The 15,384-nt window shown below is 35.6% G+C and overlaps 1 protein-coding gene across 1 annotated transcript; it reads left to right on the forward strand.

Annotated features, from left to right (window-relative positions):
• Positions 1 to 12,204: 12,204 nt before the first annotated feature.
• Positions 12,205 to 12,576, forward strand: LOC111406446. The gene has a single exon (XM_023035872.1). The coding sequence runs from the start codon at positions 12,205 to 12,207 to the stop codon at positions 12,574 to 12,576; it is 372 nt and encodes a 123-aa protein (XP_022891640.1).
• The last annotated feature ends 2,808 nt before the right edge of the window (positions 12,577 to 15,384 follow it).

The following is a 15,384-nucleotide window of genomic DNA, read 5'->3' on the forward strand; positions in this document are numbered from 1 at the left end:
ATGTAAACCCCTTAACCTTACAGTTTTGAACCACACCAAATGGTTTGATCAAGGTTTCAACATTTAAAAAACTACTTAAATAGAACCGTAATTTTTTAATTTTTATAATAATATAGAATAATTCTACTCTCTCTCTCTCTCTCTCTCTCTCTCTCTCTCTATATATATATATATAAATCATCTAATGAGTACCGGCGCTTATCTTATCCTAAGCACCGATGATATATCATATTAATTCATTGGTGGATTTTGGAACTCACAAAATCTTTATCCACCAATAAATTAATATGATACATCATCGATGCTTAGTATAAGATGAACACTGGTGCTCATTAGATCAATTCTATTTAAACAATTTCAAAATTTTTGCTAATTTCCTAAATTCCCATTTCTCAGACATTCTGCGATAAAAACGCTATATGTGATCCCAATCCATTCTAATCGCATTGTCTCTCCATTCGAAATTTGCTATTGCTGCTGAGTCTTTTTTCCTCATTAATTTTCTCCGCCGATTGTCTATATTCTACTCTTCTTTCCTCGTCAAATTTAGGGGCGAATTCAGGGACGGGTAGGCCAGTACTACAGCCCTCCGTCCGCCCCAAATCCCCTTTAAAAAAAAAAATTTAGTAAATTTTTTTTGTTGTGTGTAATTTTTTTTTTCCGTGCTGTATTAGCTCGTGTTCATGCTGGAATATGGATTCGCCACTCAAATTCATATATGCCTAAATACAATGTGGATAATTATCATGTTCTAAAATAGGTATTCATATTTATTTTGAAAGATCGAAATAATTAAGGAAATGAGAGTTACTTTTAATTCTCTCTGTTTTGACAAGCTGAGCATAATAGTTTTACATCATTATTCCTATCCATGCCTTACTAATGCACGAATAAATTTATTTATTATTATTATTATTATTATTATTTTTTTGTAAGTAACATTCACCATGCCTGGAGTTTTACTTACTTAGAATTGATTAGAGTTATTTGAATAAAATGTTAAATGAGGCTTGTTGGATTTTATGCGCAAAATTAAAGAGATGAAAAACGGAAATCAACACAAGAATTTTACGTGGTTCGGCGATGTGCCTACGTCCACGAGAGCGAAGCGGAGATTTCTTTATTCAATTGTGAAAAATAGGGTTACAATATATTATTTATACTAACCCTAACTTGGGCCCATAAAAGACTTTAAGGCCCGTACAAAAAATACCCCTGTACCGTACCGCGGGAGCGTTGTCCCCGCACCCCCAACCCATTCAGCGTCCCTAACAACCAGATAGTGAATTAAACCCGCGCAAGGCCGATGCCGTCGCTCAGCTCCGTTTCGTTCGATGCGCTCCGCTCCTCTCACTCCGCTCCGCGCCAGCGTCGGCCCATTTGATCCAGAGCCTGTGTTCCACTCTATATGAGCCACATGCACAACAAGGCTTCTATTTCAAACGAGACTCTTTTGATTGTCTTCTGCATTTTGTTTTTAACTTTCTGAAACTGTTCTCTATTACCGTTCCCATTGTTTTGGAGCTTTTAAATGGATGAAAATGTAATTTTTGAGACATGATATTTCTTGGTAGTGATGCAAAGTTATCCCTTTTATTTTTGTGCCAATTTTTTTACTATTATTATTATTATCTATTTTCTCGGGTGAATATTAGAAAGTTATGTTTTATTTGTTTTCCTATTGAATCTTTGCAGGATTAATACGTTTGAGACAAATATTAATGTAATGTAATATTTTTGTTTTAAAAGTCCACATATAAGCGTGTATTGAGAATTTTAGAACAATTTACTTTTATTTTAACGTGTTTTAAATGCGTTACTATTATGTCAATAGCTAAACCAGGTTTAAAACCAAACCAAGCTGCAGAAAATGATTTGGTTTGGAAAATGAAATGGGTTGGTTAGGTTAGGAATTTTTCTGAACCTTTTTAAGTGGTTTTGTTTGAAAATAGGACATAATTGTCGAATCGTGTTCACCCCTACTTTACATGAACTTAGCCAACATATGCCTCAGTTAGTCATATCTTGAGTATACGTCTACAATCCAATTTTCATGAAACGCCCTATCACAAAGGCTAAGGGACCAATACCATGGACATCAAGAACGTTCAAGATGGGAGCCATTTACTCCCCCTGTGAACCTTACCCCATCCATGTTTGAGAGCATTGAGTCCATCTTACTTAACATCGCACAATACACATTGCACATGTTTTTTTCACATAATAAACATTTTTTCCAAGAGTAGGCAAATTACAATGACTGTTGAAGAGTTAATGAGGTAAGATAAAGTAACTCTCCTCATTTGTAAAGTAAATGTACTTGTTTCCGTAATAATCATCACAATTAACTAATAATAGCGAGCATACATTCGCAATAAACAAATTGAACTACTAGTTGCTACGGATGTGTGTTTCACGAATTTCCTCATAAATGTGTCAATACTAAGTATGCTGTAATATTTATGACGGTTCAATCATGCAAAAAGGGTATATTACATACTTATCATCGACACATTTATGAGGAAACTTTTCTTTTAAGTAATGGTAGAATTAATGTTTTGCATTAAAAATATCTTTTGTGATTCATGTTTTTTAGATAAACATGTTAGAGTTAGTGCCCTAAAAGAAAGGTGGGTACTTGGACATTATTCTCATAAATATAAATTATTTTTTTGACTTTCTATACCGTATTGTTTGATGGAAAAGCATCACAAGGTTCTATAATTATGTTTAAGATTTATGAATAATGTACATAAATTTTTTTTTTCATAACCTAAAACTAATCCTTCACGGAAATAAAGTTGGGCACTTTATTCGGTAATGTTATATTGTCATCGCCTCACAATTAGGTGAAAAATGAATTATCTTGTCCATCAAAATAATGATAGAGACACTTTCATTTGGAAATTTAAGTTAACGTAATGACTAATTGACTATTGAAGTGATTTGGCGTGCAATAAATCCTTGTTCATAACTCTGTGCTTTTGGAGTACAAGCTTCTCTATAGTTGGAAGATAGAATTCTTGACTCATTACTGAGAGATAATTATTGATATGGGAATTTTTTGGTACTTGGTTAAATCTGAGTGCCAATTCATTCCTTAAATGTTTACTGAATAATGATATTTGTGATTGGATCACAAGACTATTTCATGCTACTAGTTGCTTTTTTGCGAGGTGGTTGTACTGGCATATGTGAGGTATCAAAGAAACCTCGAATAATTTCTGAAAAATTTCTCTGTCTTTTTTGTGGTGCGCTATTGTACATATATACACAATCTTATAATACACAAGGAAATAAATAAATTGCAATTTCCAAAAATAGTGTATCTAATATATTCCAAATATAACCCAAATATATATGGTAACACCCTCCCTCAAATTGATGCTGTGAAGTCAACTAGCAATAATTTGCCAACAAGAAATTGATGCCGCTGTCGAGTCAATGCTTTAGTGAAGACATCTGCCACTTGAAGGTCAGAAGTAATGTAGGGAAGGAAGATCACCCGATCCTCCAAAATATTCCAAATAAAATAACAATCAACCTCAATGTGCTTGGTGCGTTCATGGAAGACAGGATTGTTTGCAATCTATATAGTACTAGTGTTGTCCGCATGAAGAGGAGTAGAATTAGGTTGAGGAAACCCAATCTCCTTGAGTAGACCACGTAACCAAATAATTTCAGAACAAGCCGTGGACATGGCACGATGCTCAGCTTCAGTGGATGATTTAGAAACACGATCTTGTTTCTTACATTTCCAAGAGATCAAGGCATTGCCCAAAAACATACACCAACCCATAGTCGAGCGACGGGTATTAGGACACCCAGTCCAATCAGCATCACTGTAGGCAAAACGTTGAAAGGAAGACCCTCAAGGAAAGAACAACCCACGAACAGGTGAACCACGAAGATAACGAACAATGCGGCGAACAGCATGAGAGGAAAAAAAATATTGACTTTCTAGAAAAATCACATTTCTAGAAATACGGATACGTCGAGCATGAGGGTCGTAACAAACATATCCCTTTTGAGAGATAACATAACCAAGAAACGCACATTTAATAAACTGAGCAGTGAGCTTATGTCGTTCATAGGCCGGAAGATGCACAAAACAAACACAAGTAAATGTACGAAGATTAGAATATGAAGGTGAATATCCAAACAATTTAAAGAAAGGAGAAACATGATTTAAAATAGGGGAGGGAAGGCGATTAATCAAATGAACCGAAGTAGAAAGTGCTTTACACCAAAATCGAGGAGGCACGAGTGAGTAAAATAAAAGTGTTCTTACCATATCTAAAAGATGACGATTCTTTCTCTTAGCGACACCGTTTTGCTGCATTGTCGAAGGACAAGAACGTTGGGAGATAATACCTTTGCTTTGGAGAAAGTCTTGGAACTCATTGGACATATATTCACCTCCAGAATCAGATCTTAAGATCTTGATGCTGGTAGAGAATTGAGTCTCAAGCAGGGCAAGGAAACAATTAAAAACAGAAAAGACTTCAGCTTTGGCCCTTAAAAAATACTCCCAAGTGAAACGACCAAAATCATTGATGAATGTAACAAAATACATATACCCCGTGTGAGAAATATGAGGTGAAATCCCCCAAATGTCACTGTGAATAATATCGAAACACTGTGAGGCACGAGACCTATGAGAGGGAAAAGGTAGGACTTTGCTTTTGCCAATTTTGCATGTAGTACAGTCAAAAGAAAGATTAAGAGAAAACAGAAAAGACTTCAGCTTTGGCCCTTAAAAAATACTCCCAAGTGAAACGACCAAAATCATTGATGAATGTAACAAAATACATATACCCCGTGTGAGAAATATGAGGTGAAATCCCCCAAATGTCACTGTGAATAATATCGAAACACTGTGAGGCACGAGACCTATGAGAGGGAAAAGGTAGGACTTTGCTTTTGCCAATTTTGCATGTAGTACAGTCAAAAGAAAGATTAAGAGGAACATTTTTTATTTTCTAATAAACCAGAATTAAATAAAGTACGGAGTACATCTGAGTTTGGGTGGCCTAAACGATTGTGCCACAACTTATTTCCAAGACTAGTAGCAATACATGCAAAAGAAAGTAAAGGAGAACGAGGAACAATTGGGGAGATATCCAAGGGAAACAGAGGTCCCACTTTAGGCCCCTTCGCAATCATCTTCCCGGACACTAGATCCTGCACAACACAGCCAGGCAGAACGAGAGAAATGGACGTCAAAATTATGATCAACCAATTGACCAACAGAAACTAAATTAGTAGAAAGATTAGGAGACACAAAAGCATTAGTCAAGGAAGGGGAAAGGTCACCAATAGCACTGATAGGCAAAGAATTGCCATCAGCTATGTAAATGTTTAGATTACCATCATACTTTTTAACATTGGAAAGAGGTGCAACAGCATTGGTAATATGGTTGGAGGCGCCAGAATCAAAGTACCCTGGGGTAGAACAAACTTGAAGAGTACCTGAGAGTCTAGAAGCAGAATTGATCATCTGTTGTTCCATTTCAGGAGTGAGGGTGGATGGATTAGCGGAGGCAGTAGAAATAGGATTATGAGTCACGTGTGAGGTAGTAGGCAGTGCAGCAGAGCCAGAGACACCAATGGAGGTATGATAGGCAGCAGTAGACTTCCTTTCAGGACGAATAAGACAAGCAGAGATGTGATGACCTTGTTTCTTACAGTAGTTACAATATTTCTTAGGACAATCCAGAGCAATATGACCACAAGCTTTACAGTTATAGCATTGAATGACACGCATGTCCCGACCCTTATTCCGCCCTTGGGTTGCATAAGCTACTGAAACAGGAGTATTAACAGTAGCCCTGTGTTCCATGGTAGCCTGAGTCAAGATACGCTGCTCCTCATGCAGGAGTTTCCCCAAGCAGGCATCCAGAGATGGTACAAGATGGCGATTCATCAAATTAGATCGTGTAGCCTTAAAATCTGAACGCAACTTCATCAAGAATTGATCCCTTTTGCTTGTCTCATGCACTGTCTAAACGGCAAATAGAGCCATAGCGGGAACATTAGCATAAACGATATTGGAATATTCAGACCAAAGATTTTGGAAATCAGAAAAATATTTCTCAATGGAGAGACCCCCCTGTGTAAAATTAGCTAACTCATATTCTAACTGAAATTGACGGGCCTTGTTGTCCTATTTGTAAACCTTACCAAGGTAATTCCACATATCAGTAGCAGTTTTGTAAGGTCGCGGGTTGAGAACAAGATGAGGTTCAACTGAGTTAAGAATCCAGGTCATAACCCGAGCATCCTTGATTTCCCATTTAGACAAAGCCTCTTTATCATCTTTAGGGGGCAAATCAGTACCATCAAGATGATCCCATAACTCTTTTCCTTTGACAAATAATTGAAATTGAAATTTCCAAGCTGAGTAATTTTTGCCATTAAAACGGATGGGAAATAGTTCCAATATATCCGAAGACATGACGGAATGTATTGACCAACTAAATTATATAAGTGACTAACCTGAACCTGAACCTCAACCAGAACCAGAACCAGAACCAAGTGAGACCAAATAAATAAATTGCAAAGATCGGCCCAACCAATTAAGCCCAATCTGTAACACTGCGTAAACCAAAAAAAATATTCCACTTGAAACCCAAAACACGCTCACCTTCTCCACTGAAACCTTCGGCAATCACCACCCAACCAAATTACCGGAGACCCGTGTGCGAACGTGAGAAGCAGAGAAGAGAGGAGGCCGAATCTACCGATGCCTCCGATGAATGAAGAAACGGGGTCGCGGTCGGAAGCTTCGAGAGGACCACCAGAATTGAAAAGAGGCAACGCAAAGGGCCAGAATCCACACAGCCCAGAACCGGAAAGACCCAATGCACACGGCCGAAAGTCACACTGACAAGGATGCGAGGAGGACGACGCAAGTCTAGGTGCGAAAAAAATTCACAGCTCTAATACCATATCAAAGAAACCTCGAATAATTTCTGAAAAATTCTCTGTCCTTTTTGTGGTGCGCTATTGTACATATATACACAATCTTATAATATACAAGGAAATAAATAAATCGCAATCTCCAAAAATAGTGTATCTAATCTATTCCAAATATAACCCAAATATATACGGTAACATTGCAAAATGCGGGTTAGAGGATATAATGTTATTTGGATTCATCCATCCGATTTTTTGTATAATCGTTAATTGAAATCATTACTGTGGAAATTAAACATCAGGAAAATTTCTAAGCCACAGGGAACGAAATGGTTAACATAATGAGAGCAATTTAATCTTTTATCAATTTTTTTTTTTTTAATTTTATCTTCTTATCACGAGTTAACATATCCTATAACTTAAATAAAGATGCAATTTAGTCCTTTATCAATCTAAGCAATTGTGCAAATTTTTGCATCATGGTTTCAAGTTTTTCTGACTTGCGTACTCATTTTTCAAACTGCAGCTTCTCGAAGAGCTTAACAGAGGAGGTTTGAGATCAGAAGGGGAGGATGGTATGTTAGCCAATCTTCGGTGTGAAATTGCACACTATTGTCTTGTAATATTCAATGTCGAACGTTATGCTTATCCAAAAAATTTATCATCTACCATGACAATAATAATGTCTCCTTTTCTATTCTATCTTTTTTCTCCCGAGTGATCCTTAATACTTCGGAAATGAGAAAATAAGAGGAGTAAAATAATTAAGAGCGCATTTGGCTTAGGATCTTTTGCAACTATGTGAAGCACAGAATTCCCTTCACATGGTGCACTCGTTTAAGCATTAAGGTCATATTTTTTCTACAGAGTATCTATCAACTTTAAAAGAATGCTATTGGCTATTACATGATAGATTTCTTGTCCTGCAAGGCTTGGTTGAGTAATCACGTGATTATTAACTTTTGTCCTTTTCTTTAATGTAACTTATTTTATTGGGTATTTTTGATTGCAGAACTTGAAAATACATCACTTGGAAAATCGATCAGATATTTCAGGTCATCATTTTTGCGGCCTCTGCTAAAATCTTGCAAGGTACATTTTGGAATCGAAACGGTATTTGCAATTTTGGTTCAAAACTGCACTTTACCCAATTGAAATACTGGATGCATATTGTTGTACCATGTTACTGATTTATATGCACTTGAGCTTTATTCAACTGTCTTAGTACATGTGCATGTATTTTTTAATGAGCACGTTCAAAATTTTCTTAGTGTGTACACCTATTTCTTTGGGTCTGACTAAGGAAATAGGGTAAGCGGTGTGCCATAACTCTCCACCAGCATTCTCTGGATCTGGTTAGACCTCCCTCCGAGGGGAAATAACTTCGTAGGGTACTATGATAAACTTGTCTCATGTAACAGCTTAAACTATTATATAAGAAACAAAATTATTTATTTATGTTACATCTTTAACATGCTACTTTAGAGCTATATGGGCTAAATTGACTGGTAGAAAAAGACTGACCCCATGCAATTCACTGGAAGGCCCAAGTTGGATTGAATAATTGTAGCTTTTTCACTGACCAAAATAAGTGATATAATTGAGCATTATACCACCTTGTTCCTCTGCAGGAGGAGATCGAAAGTTTTTATGCTGCCAAAACTCAGCAGACGAAGAACTCCTTGAGCTGGTAGCAAAATATAGTCGACTTGTCTATTTCTGTAGTCCTTTCTAAGTTCACCCATTTGGGTTGGAAGAAAATCAAATGGAGTTGTATTTATGAAATTATTAGGGAAAATACAAAAGAAAAGGCAATGGTTGGTGAAAAACAGCTGTGTGTTTTGTGTTTTTCTTTCCGAAGGGGAATTCATGAAGGCTGTGGTGAGTTCAAATGTAATATTATATTTAAGTGAGATGCATAGGATCAAATTAAATACAAATATGGATTATGATGGCAGGCTTTTCCTTTTCGAGATACTAGCTTACCCTTTTATTAGACTATTTTTTGTGCACAAATCTCGTGTTATAGTTTGTATTTCTAGTTTTGCAAGGTTTGCTAGTTTCCCTCGTGTTGCTAGCATCTTGAAAATAAATCAGGAGGTAAGAATTAAATCGAGTTTTTTAATTGATCCGTTGTGTTGTCATATTAATACAGGTGGATCTAAGGCGTATCCAAACAATGGCCAGCTTTACTGACTTTGTAGACATAGATATTGATAGATTTAGATCGCTAGGTGGGAGATAGGATTACAATCTCTATTGATACTTTATGCACCACTTGTCACCTAGGTATTAGCTGGGAAACGTGGCCATATTTGCTTTCACATATAGGTTGGTTCTAGGATTGCTTGACTTAAACTTTAGCTGGGAAACGTGGCTCTATATATATATATATATATAAATTTTGCAGCATAAATATTTGTTGAAGTAAAAATAAAAAAATAAAAATACGTAGTGATGTGTGTGAAGTGTTTATTAACTATTATGCATATACAAATGTGTGATTTTACCCTGATGGTCTGAGAAATCATTCATATAATACATATCAATTTATGGAATATACACTAGCCAATATGATGGTAAAAAATGTTATCCTACATTGCCGGTAGGTAAATGGGTGGAAAGATATTTATACGATCATTATATTGAAAAAAATAAGATGAAAATACACAGGATGTGTGGAAAGAGTAACATTGTCTAACCACGGTTTCATATCAAAGCTAACAACAATAAGTATGTGAGATTGAAAATGTGTTATACATATTAGACTTGCGAAATGATAGTGCTTGAAATCAGACTGTATAATTCCTGAACTCTATTATACTCAATATAACATGAATAAATACCATCTTGCAAAAAGGATTTTCACACGTAATTCGAGGGAAAAATGGAGAATGTATAATCAAGAAAATCGAACTATAACGGGTTGTTATTTTTTGGGATCGATAAATGGATTTTTGACTATTTTGAATATTGAAGAATAGAGAAACTAAGGATTTTGATTTCCCTTTTAATAATGGTGGAGATGTAATTTGGGGATCAAGTGCGTGATTTTGGGTTAGGTTGGGTGCATGATAGGGCATGTTTGATTGAGTAATATTAGCGTGCCAGCACCCATGCACACACACATATAAGAGGGAAATAATATTTTAGTTATTAATTTCACTGTATAAATTACAATATTGATTTAAAAAGGATGAAATGTAAAATTTGAATATACATATTTTTTAATGTACTTGGTGAAATTTCAAGTATAGCTTAACACCAAGAGCATTGATTAATACACTCATTAACCTTTTATTAATCGTATTTTCTACGTGAAAATGGATGGAAATTCATTATGACCGCATCTTTGGCTAATTCAACATCATCTTCTTCAGTTTTCAACAATAATTTAAAGTTTGTGACTGCATCTCAACCTCGAAATCTTTGGACCGCAATATTGTACATCTTGGAGGCTCCGTCCCTAAAATCCCATACTAAACAATTCTAACCAATTTCTCCACCATCTATGCTTGCTGCTGGTACAATTTTTGCCATGGCTAAGGAGTATCTACATGGCTTTGTCATGGCTGTGTAGAGTAAAATGTGAGAGCCTTTCGATCAGCTCTTGTTTGAGCTTCAACTTTCTCGGACTCTTGCTATCACCGACGTTTTCTTTCCTTGGAAGGCTAATATAGCTTGTAGAATGAATAATCTGGTGGCTTCATTTTGGCCGATGCTTGCATTGATGTTTTCTTATATTACCATTTCAACTTCTCGTTTAGCACAACGACCACCGAACAATTTAGGCAAGACCAAAAGTAGTTTTTGTTGTCTGTAGCCAGCTAGTAACTTTGTTACCTATAGTATCAAATTCTCTTTTTTGAAAGCTAACTAACATTTCTTATTTTCTTCTAGGATTTATTTGTTTCTTCCTTTCAAGCACTACAAAGAGAAGCAAGGCTAGGTTTGCTACTTGTACATTTTGTTTGACATCATTATTGACATTGTGCTACGCGTCGGCACATGATTGGACAGTTTTTGAATTTAACACACTTACCCGCCTAATTATTTTTGAATTTTATGTTTTGTCCAAAGGCTTGATAATACTTTATGTGTGTTTTAAACTGCTGATAAAGAAGTATACTTTCAATACATTGAAAATGTTGTAATGTGAGATGGTGATCGGCGGAAAACTATACGAAATGTTAGGCAAACAAAATGGATAGTATTATTTTGATGTTTGTCACTTTTTTTTTGAATTTGTGTCACTTTTTTTGAATTGTGTTAAAAAAGTGACAATTTTTATTTTTTATTTTATAAAAAAGTGATATTCTGTCACTTTTAAATTTACACCGTATTTTTTACTTTAAAAAAACTTATTCTTTTAGATTTTGTCACTTTTTTGAGTTTGTAACCTTTTAAGTTTTTGTCACTTTTGTAATATTTGTTACTTTTTTATCTTCTTAAAAATGTGACATGATGTGGATATTTTCCTAAACTGGATGATCCAAATCTATACAGGAGAGGGGCAGACCAGATTATTAGGAGATGTGTGCCAGAGGATGAGATGAAACCTATCATTTCACGGGTTCACGCTTTGGCTTATGGAGGACACTTTGGCCCCACTAAAATAGTAGTAAAGGTGCTTCAATGTGGTTTCTTTTGACCTACACTGTTTAAGGATTGCCACAGTTTCTGCAGGTCATGTGATAAATGTCAGAGAACAGGTAACATATCAGCGCGTCACGAGATGCCACGTAACAACATTTTGGAGGTGGAAATATTTGATGTCTAGGGGGTTGATTTTATGGGTCCTTTTCCATCATCTTATAACAATCGGTACATCCTAGTAGCAGTGGACTATGTCTCTGAATGGGTAGAAGTTAAAGCATTGCCTACAAATGACGCAAGGGTGGTGGTGGACTTCATAAAGAAACACATCTTTAACCTCTATGGATCACCTAGGGCCATTATAAGTGATAGTGGAACTGACTTCCGTAATCGGTTATTCCAGGCAGTGCTGCATAAGTACGGGGTACAACATCGAATTGCCACCCTTTACCACCCTCAGACAAGTGGACAGGTGGAAACCTCGAATAGACAATTAAAAAGAATTCTGGAGCTCACTGTGAATGCATCTCGCAAGGATTGATAAAAAAATTAGACGATGCTCTATAGGCATATCACACTGCTTACAAGACACTTATTGGGATGTCCCCATATTGACTAGTCTTTGGAAAAGCATGCCACCTATCAGTGGAGTTTGAACATAGAGCATACTGGACATTAAAGTAGTTAAACATGGACCTCGAAAAGGCTGAAGAAATAAGAATATTACAGCTACATGAATTGGAAGAATTCAAAAGAGAAGCATATGAGAATGCAGTCATCTATAAGGAAAGGGCGAAGCAGTGGCATGACAAGAACATCAGGCAAAGAATTTTTAGAGTGGGAGATCAAGTGTTTTTATACAATTCCAGACTTAAACTGTTTCCAGGAAAGTTAAAATTTAGATGGTCCGGCCCTTTTACGTTCTTTCAGGTGTTTCCCTACGGCACAGTTGAATTACACCATCCAACAAAAGGAAACTTCAAAGTAAATGATCAACGTATCAAGCACTACGTGAAAGATTTTTTCACCGCTAGAGAGAGCATTGACCTAGCCGTACCATAATAACAATGGTATAAAGTCTAGCTAATGACTTTAAAGAAACGCTTATTGGGAGATAGCCTAATTTTCAAATTTTTTTTTATTTTACTTTTTATATCGCATAGCATATTCTTTTGTTTTATTTACTAGGTTGCATTAGATTTAGGCATGTTTCAATTTTTAGGAGTCATCACTCATATCCCTTCTGCCCTCAGGCCTTTGAATTTATTTTTGGTTATTTTGATTGTTTGAGCTAAGTAACTCTTGTTCCTTGTATTTAATTTGACAAATTTGATTTTTCAGGAACATGACGTCGTGAAACACTCAAACCAACATAGATCCAAGGGAAAGCATGATAAATAATATTATCTAGCCGTCACACATAGTGCCTCACACATTCAATAGAAAATTTTGGGGAGTACCTTCTTCCTATTCTTCCCTACCCCTTTATGTGCTTATTTATGTTTTATGACATTGAGGACAACGTCAGTTTTAAATTTGGGGGTAAAAAAAAACAAAAACTAAGTTTTTTTTTTTTTTTGTATGTCTTTATGTTTGTGTTTGTTTGAAAAAAAAAAAAATCCCTTTTGTTTAGTTGCGTGCTTGTGTAGGTTAGACAATATGACAGACAATGATGATTTAATTTGAGATTTGGTGTTGATTTATGAACTGTGGATATGATGCATGCTAGACTAATTGAAGCTTAACCTCACAAAATTTAATATTACAATCGCACTAGAATTGAGTTTGACATTGTAATTAAATGAGTTGTTTCTTGCTTTTGATAGGTTGATCTAATTGGACATAGATGCTTCACATAAACTATAATAAATTATTTATCCTTAGACCAAAATAACACATTTTGGAGGTGATTTTACAGTTGTAAAAAGATGCGGATGTGAATGTGGGTTCTTGTGTGAAAAATTTATGTGTGGATTGTCTTAGACTAACATAATAAAACTCTGCCAAAGTCTTAAGTTAAATGTCCGTTTGCTTGAATAAGAGTGTGATAAAGGGCATTGCACTAATCAAGGTATATACATTTGAAAAATTTTAACTTCTCTTTGAAGACTTTATGACTCGAGTGATTAAGTTTGTAAAGGTATCTTAAAATCTGGTGCCCTAAAGTCGTCTGACTTGGGAGTCATCAGCCTAAAACCTGTTACAAGGGTCATTTAGAAAGCAATTAGAGATGAAGTTACACTTGAAAAAAAAATGTGTTCTCTTCGAAACCTTTTTTACTCGAGTCAGTAAGCATGTAAGGGTATTTAAAAACCTGGTGCCTTAAAATCATCTGATTTGGGAGTCATCGGCTTAAAGCCTACTACAGGGGTCATCTAGAAAGTTTAATGGAGAGAATAAATATATAAAAAAATACTTGTGAAAAACAAAAAAAGCAAGTGCATGAAAAGAGCAAAAGCACTAAATACCTTGATTAAGCCCTAACACTTATTTGAGAGAATTCGACTTTTCATACAAGATAATTAGCTAGTTAAGTCTTGGAGGTCGAAGCAATCAAATAATTGAAGAATTCATTGTTTACTGAAGTGTTGACTTGCAACTAGTATCGTCCAGCTAAACTCGAGAGGGTGAGGATAGTAATGAAATTTTCAGCCTTAGATCACACACTAGAAAAGAGTGAAAAAGAATAAGTTTGGGGGTGTGTGAATCTTATGAGTGATGAAAGGACATATATGACCATTAAGGGTCTGGAATTGAAACAACTTGTGCAGTCATGGTTGATTACTCGATTCTTCACACACATGTCAATTTTTGTACTGGAAGAGTGGATATTAGTTTAGTACTGTGACTTTGAAGCATTTTATAGAGTAAACACTAAATCTTGAACCTGAGGTGAGAAGCTAGATTGTCCAATCGAATATTTTTGCATACTTGTGTGTTAGTTATTATTTACTAATAATTTTGTTTGAGCACAAATAAATATTTAAGTTTGAGGGTATTTGATAAGTGTATTTTATACACTTATTCGGTACCTTAAAATAGCGATATTTGATGGTCCTTTTAACAAATTATATCCTAAATTTTTGTCTTTTATGTTTAATAGGTGAAATTTTATGAAGGAAAAGGAATTGAAGGAATGAAGGCAAAAAGAGCAAAATTCAAAAGTTGGGGACCAAGTTGTAAAAATTCAATTGTTGATTCTGACCATGAATCGAAGATTGAAGAATTTGGAGATCAAATCCCATATTTTGGAAAGTGAAAGCCTTGAATTGAATCAATGAAGAAATGTGTTGCAAGAATAAAAGGGCTCAAGGATTGAATTGCATTATTTTGGAAGATGAAGGACTTGAAAAATAATTTAAGTAATGATGACTTAAATTGGTGGTTGATTGGACATCTACATCCATCCATGAATTAAAAATCTTTTTTTAAGTGAAAAGAGTCATTTGGTTGGTCAACTATTGTGGGCTACTAGGATATATAAATTAAATACGAAGTGGGAATTAGAGAGAGAGAAGTCTTTTGTGAGTCAACTATTGTGGTTGCCAAAATTTTCTTTTGATATATATATAAAGGTTGAACTCCAATCTTGAGGGTTCTTATCGTCCCATCTCTAGAGCTTTGTGAAGAAGGTAAATCGCGGGATGTGCCCTAACAGGTCAGGGAACAAGAGCTGTCTGTACACTGCGCTTACAAGGAGTCCAATTCCATGTTTCAGGAATCGAACCCCCACACTGCGACTGTCAGCAAAACGTGAGATAACCTCACTCCTGTCCTTTGCACCACCGAGCTATGCTCCGAGAGGCCTTTTGATACATATATACACACACGTACAGATTGAAAAGGGGAGAGCAACCAATTTTATATTTT

This window comes from Olea europaea, chromosome 12, assembly GCF_002742605.1.
Source record: "Olea europaea var. sylvestris chromosome 12, O_europaea_v1, whole genome shotgun sequence".
NCBI classification, from domain to species: Eukaryota; Viridiplantae; Streptophyta; class Magnoliopsida; order Lamiales; family Oleaceae; genus Olea; species Olea europaea.

What these genes read in the sequence shown, in the direction of transcription:
- LOC111406446 (XM_023035872.1), top strand. Translation starts at nt 12,205, where the DNA reads ATGGACCTCGAAAAGGCTGAAGAAATAAGAATATTACAGCTACATGAA.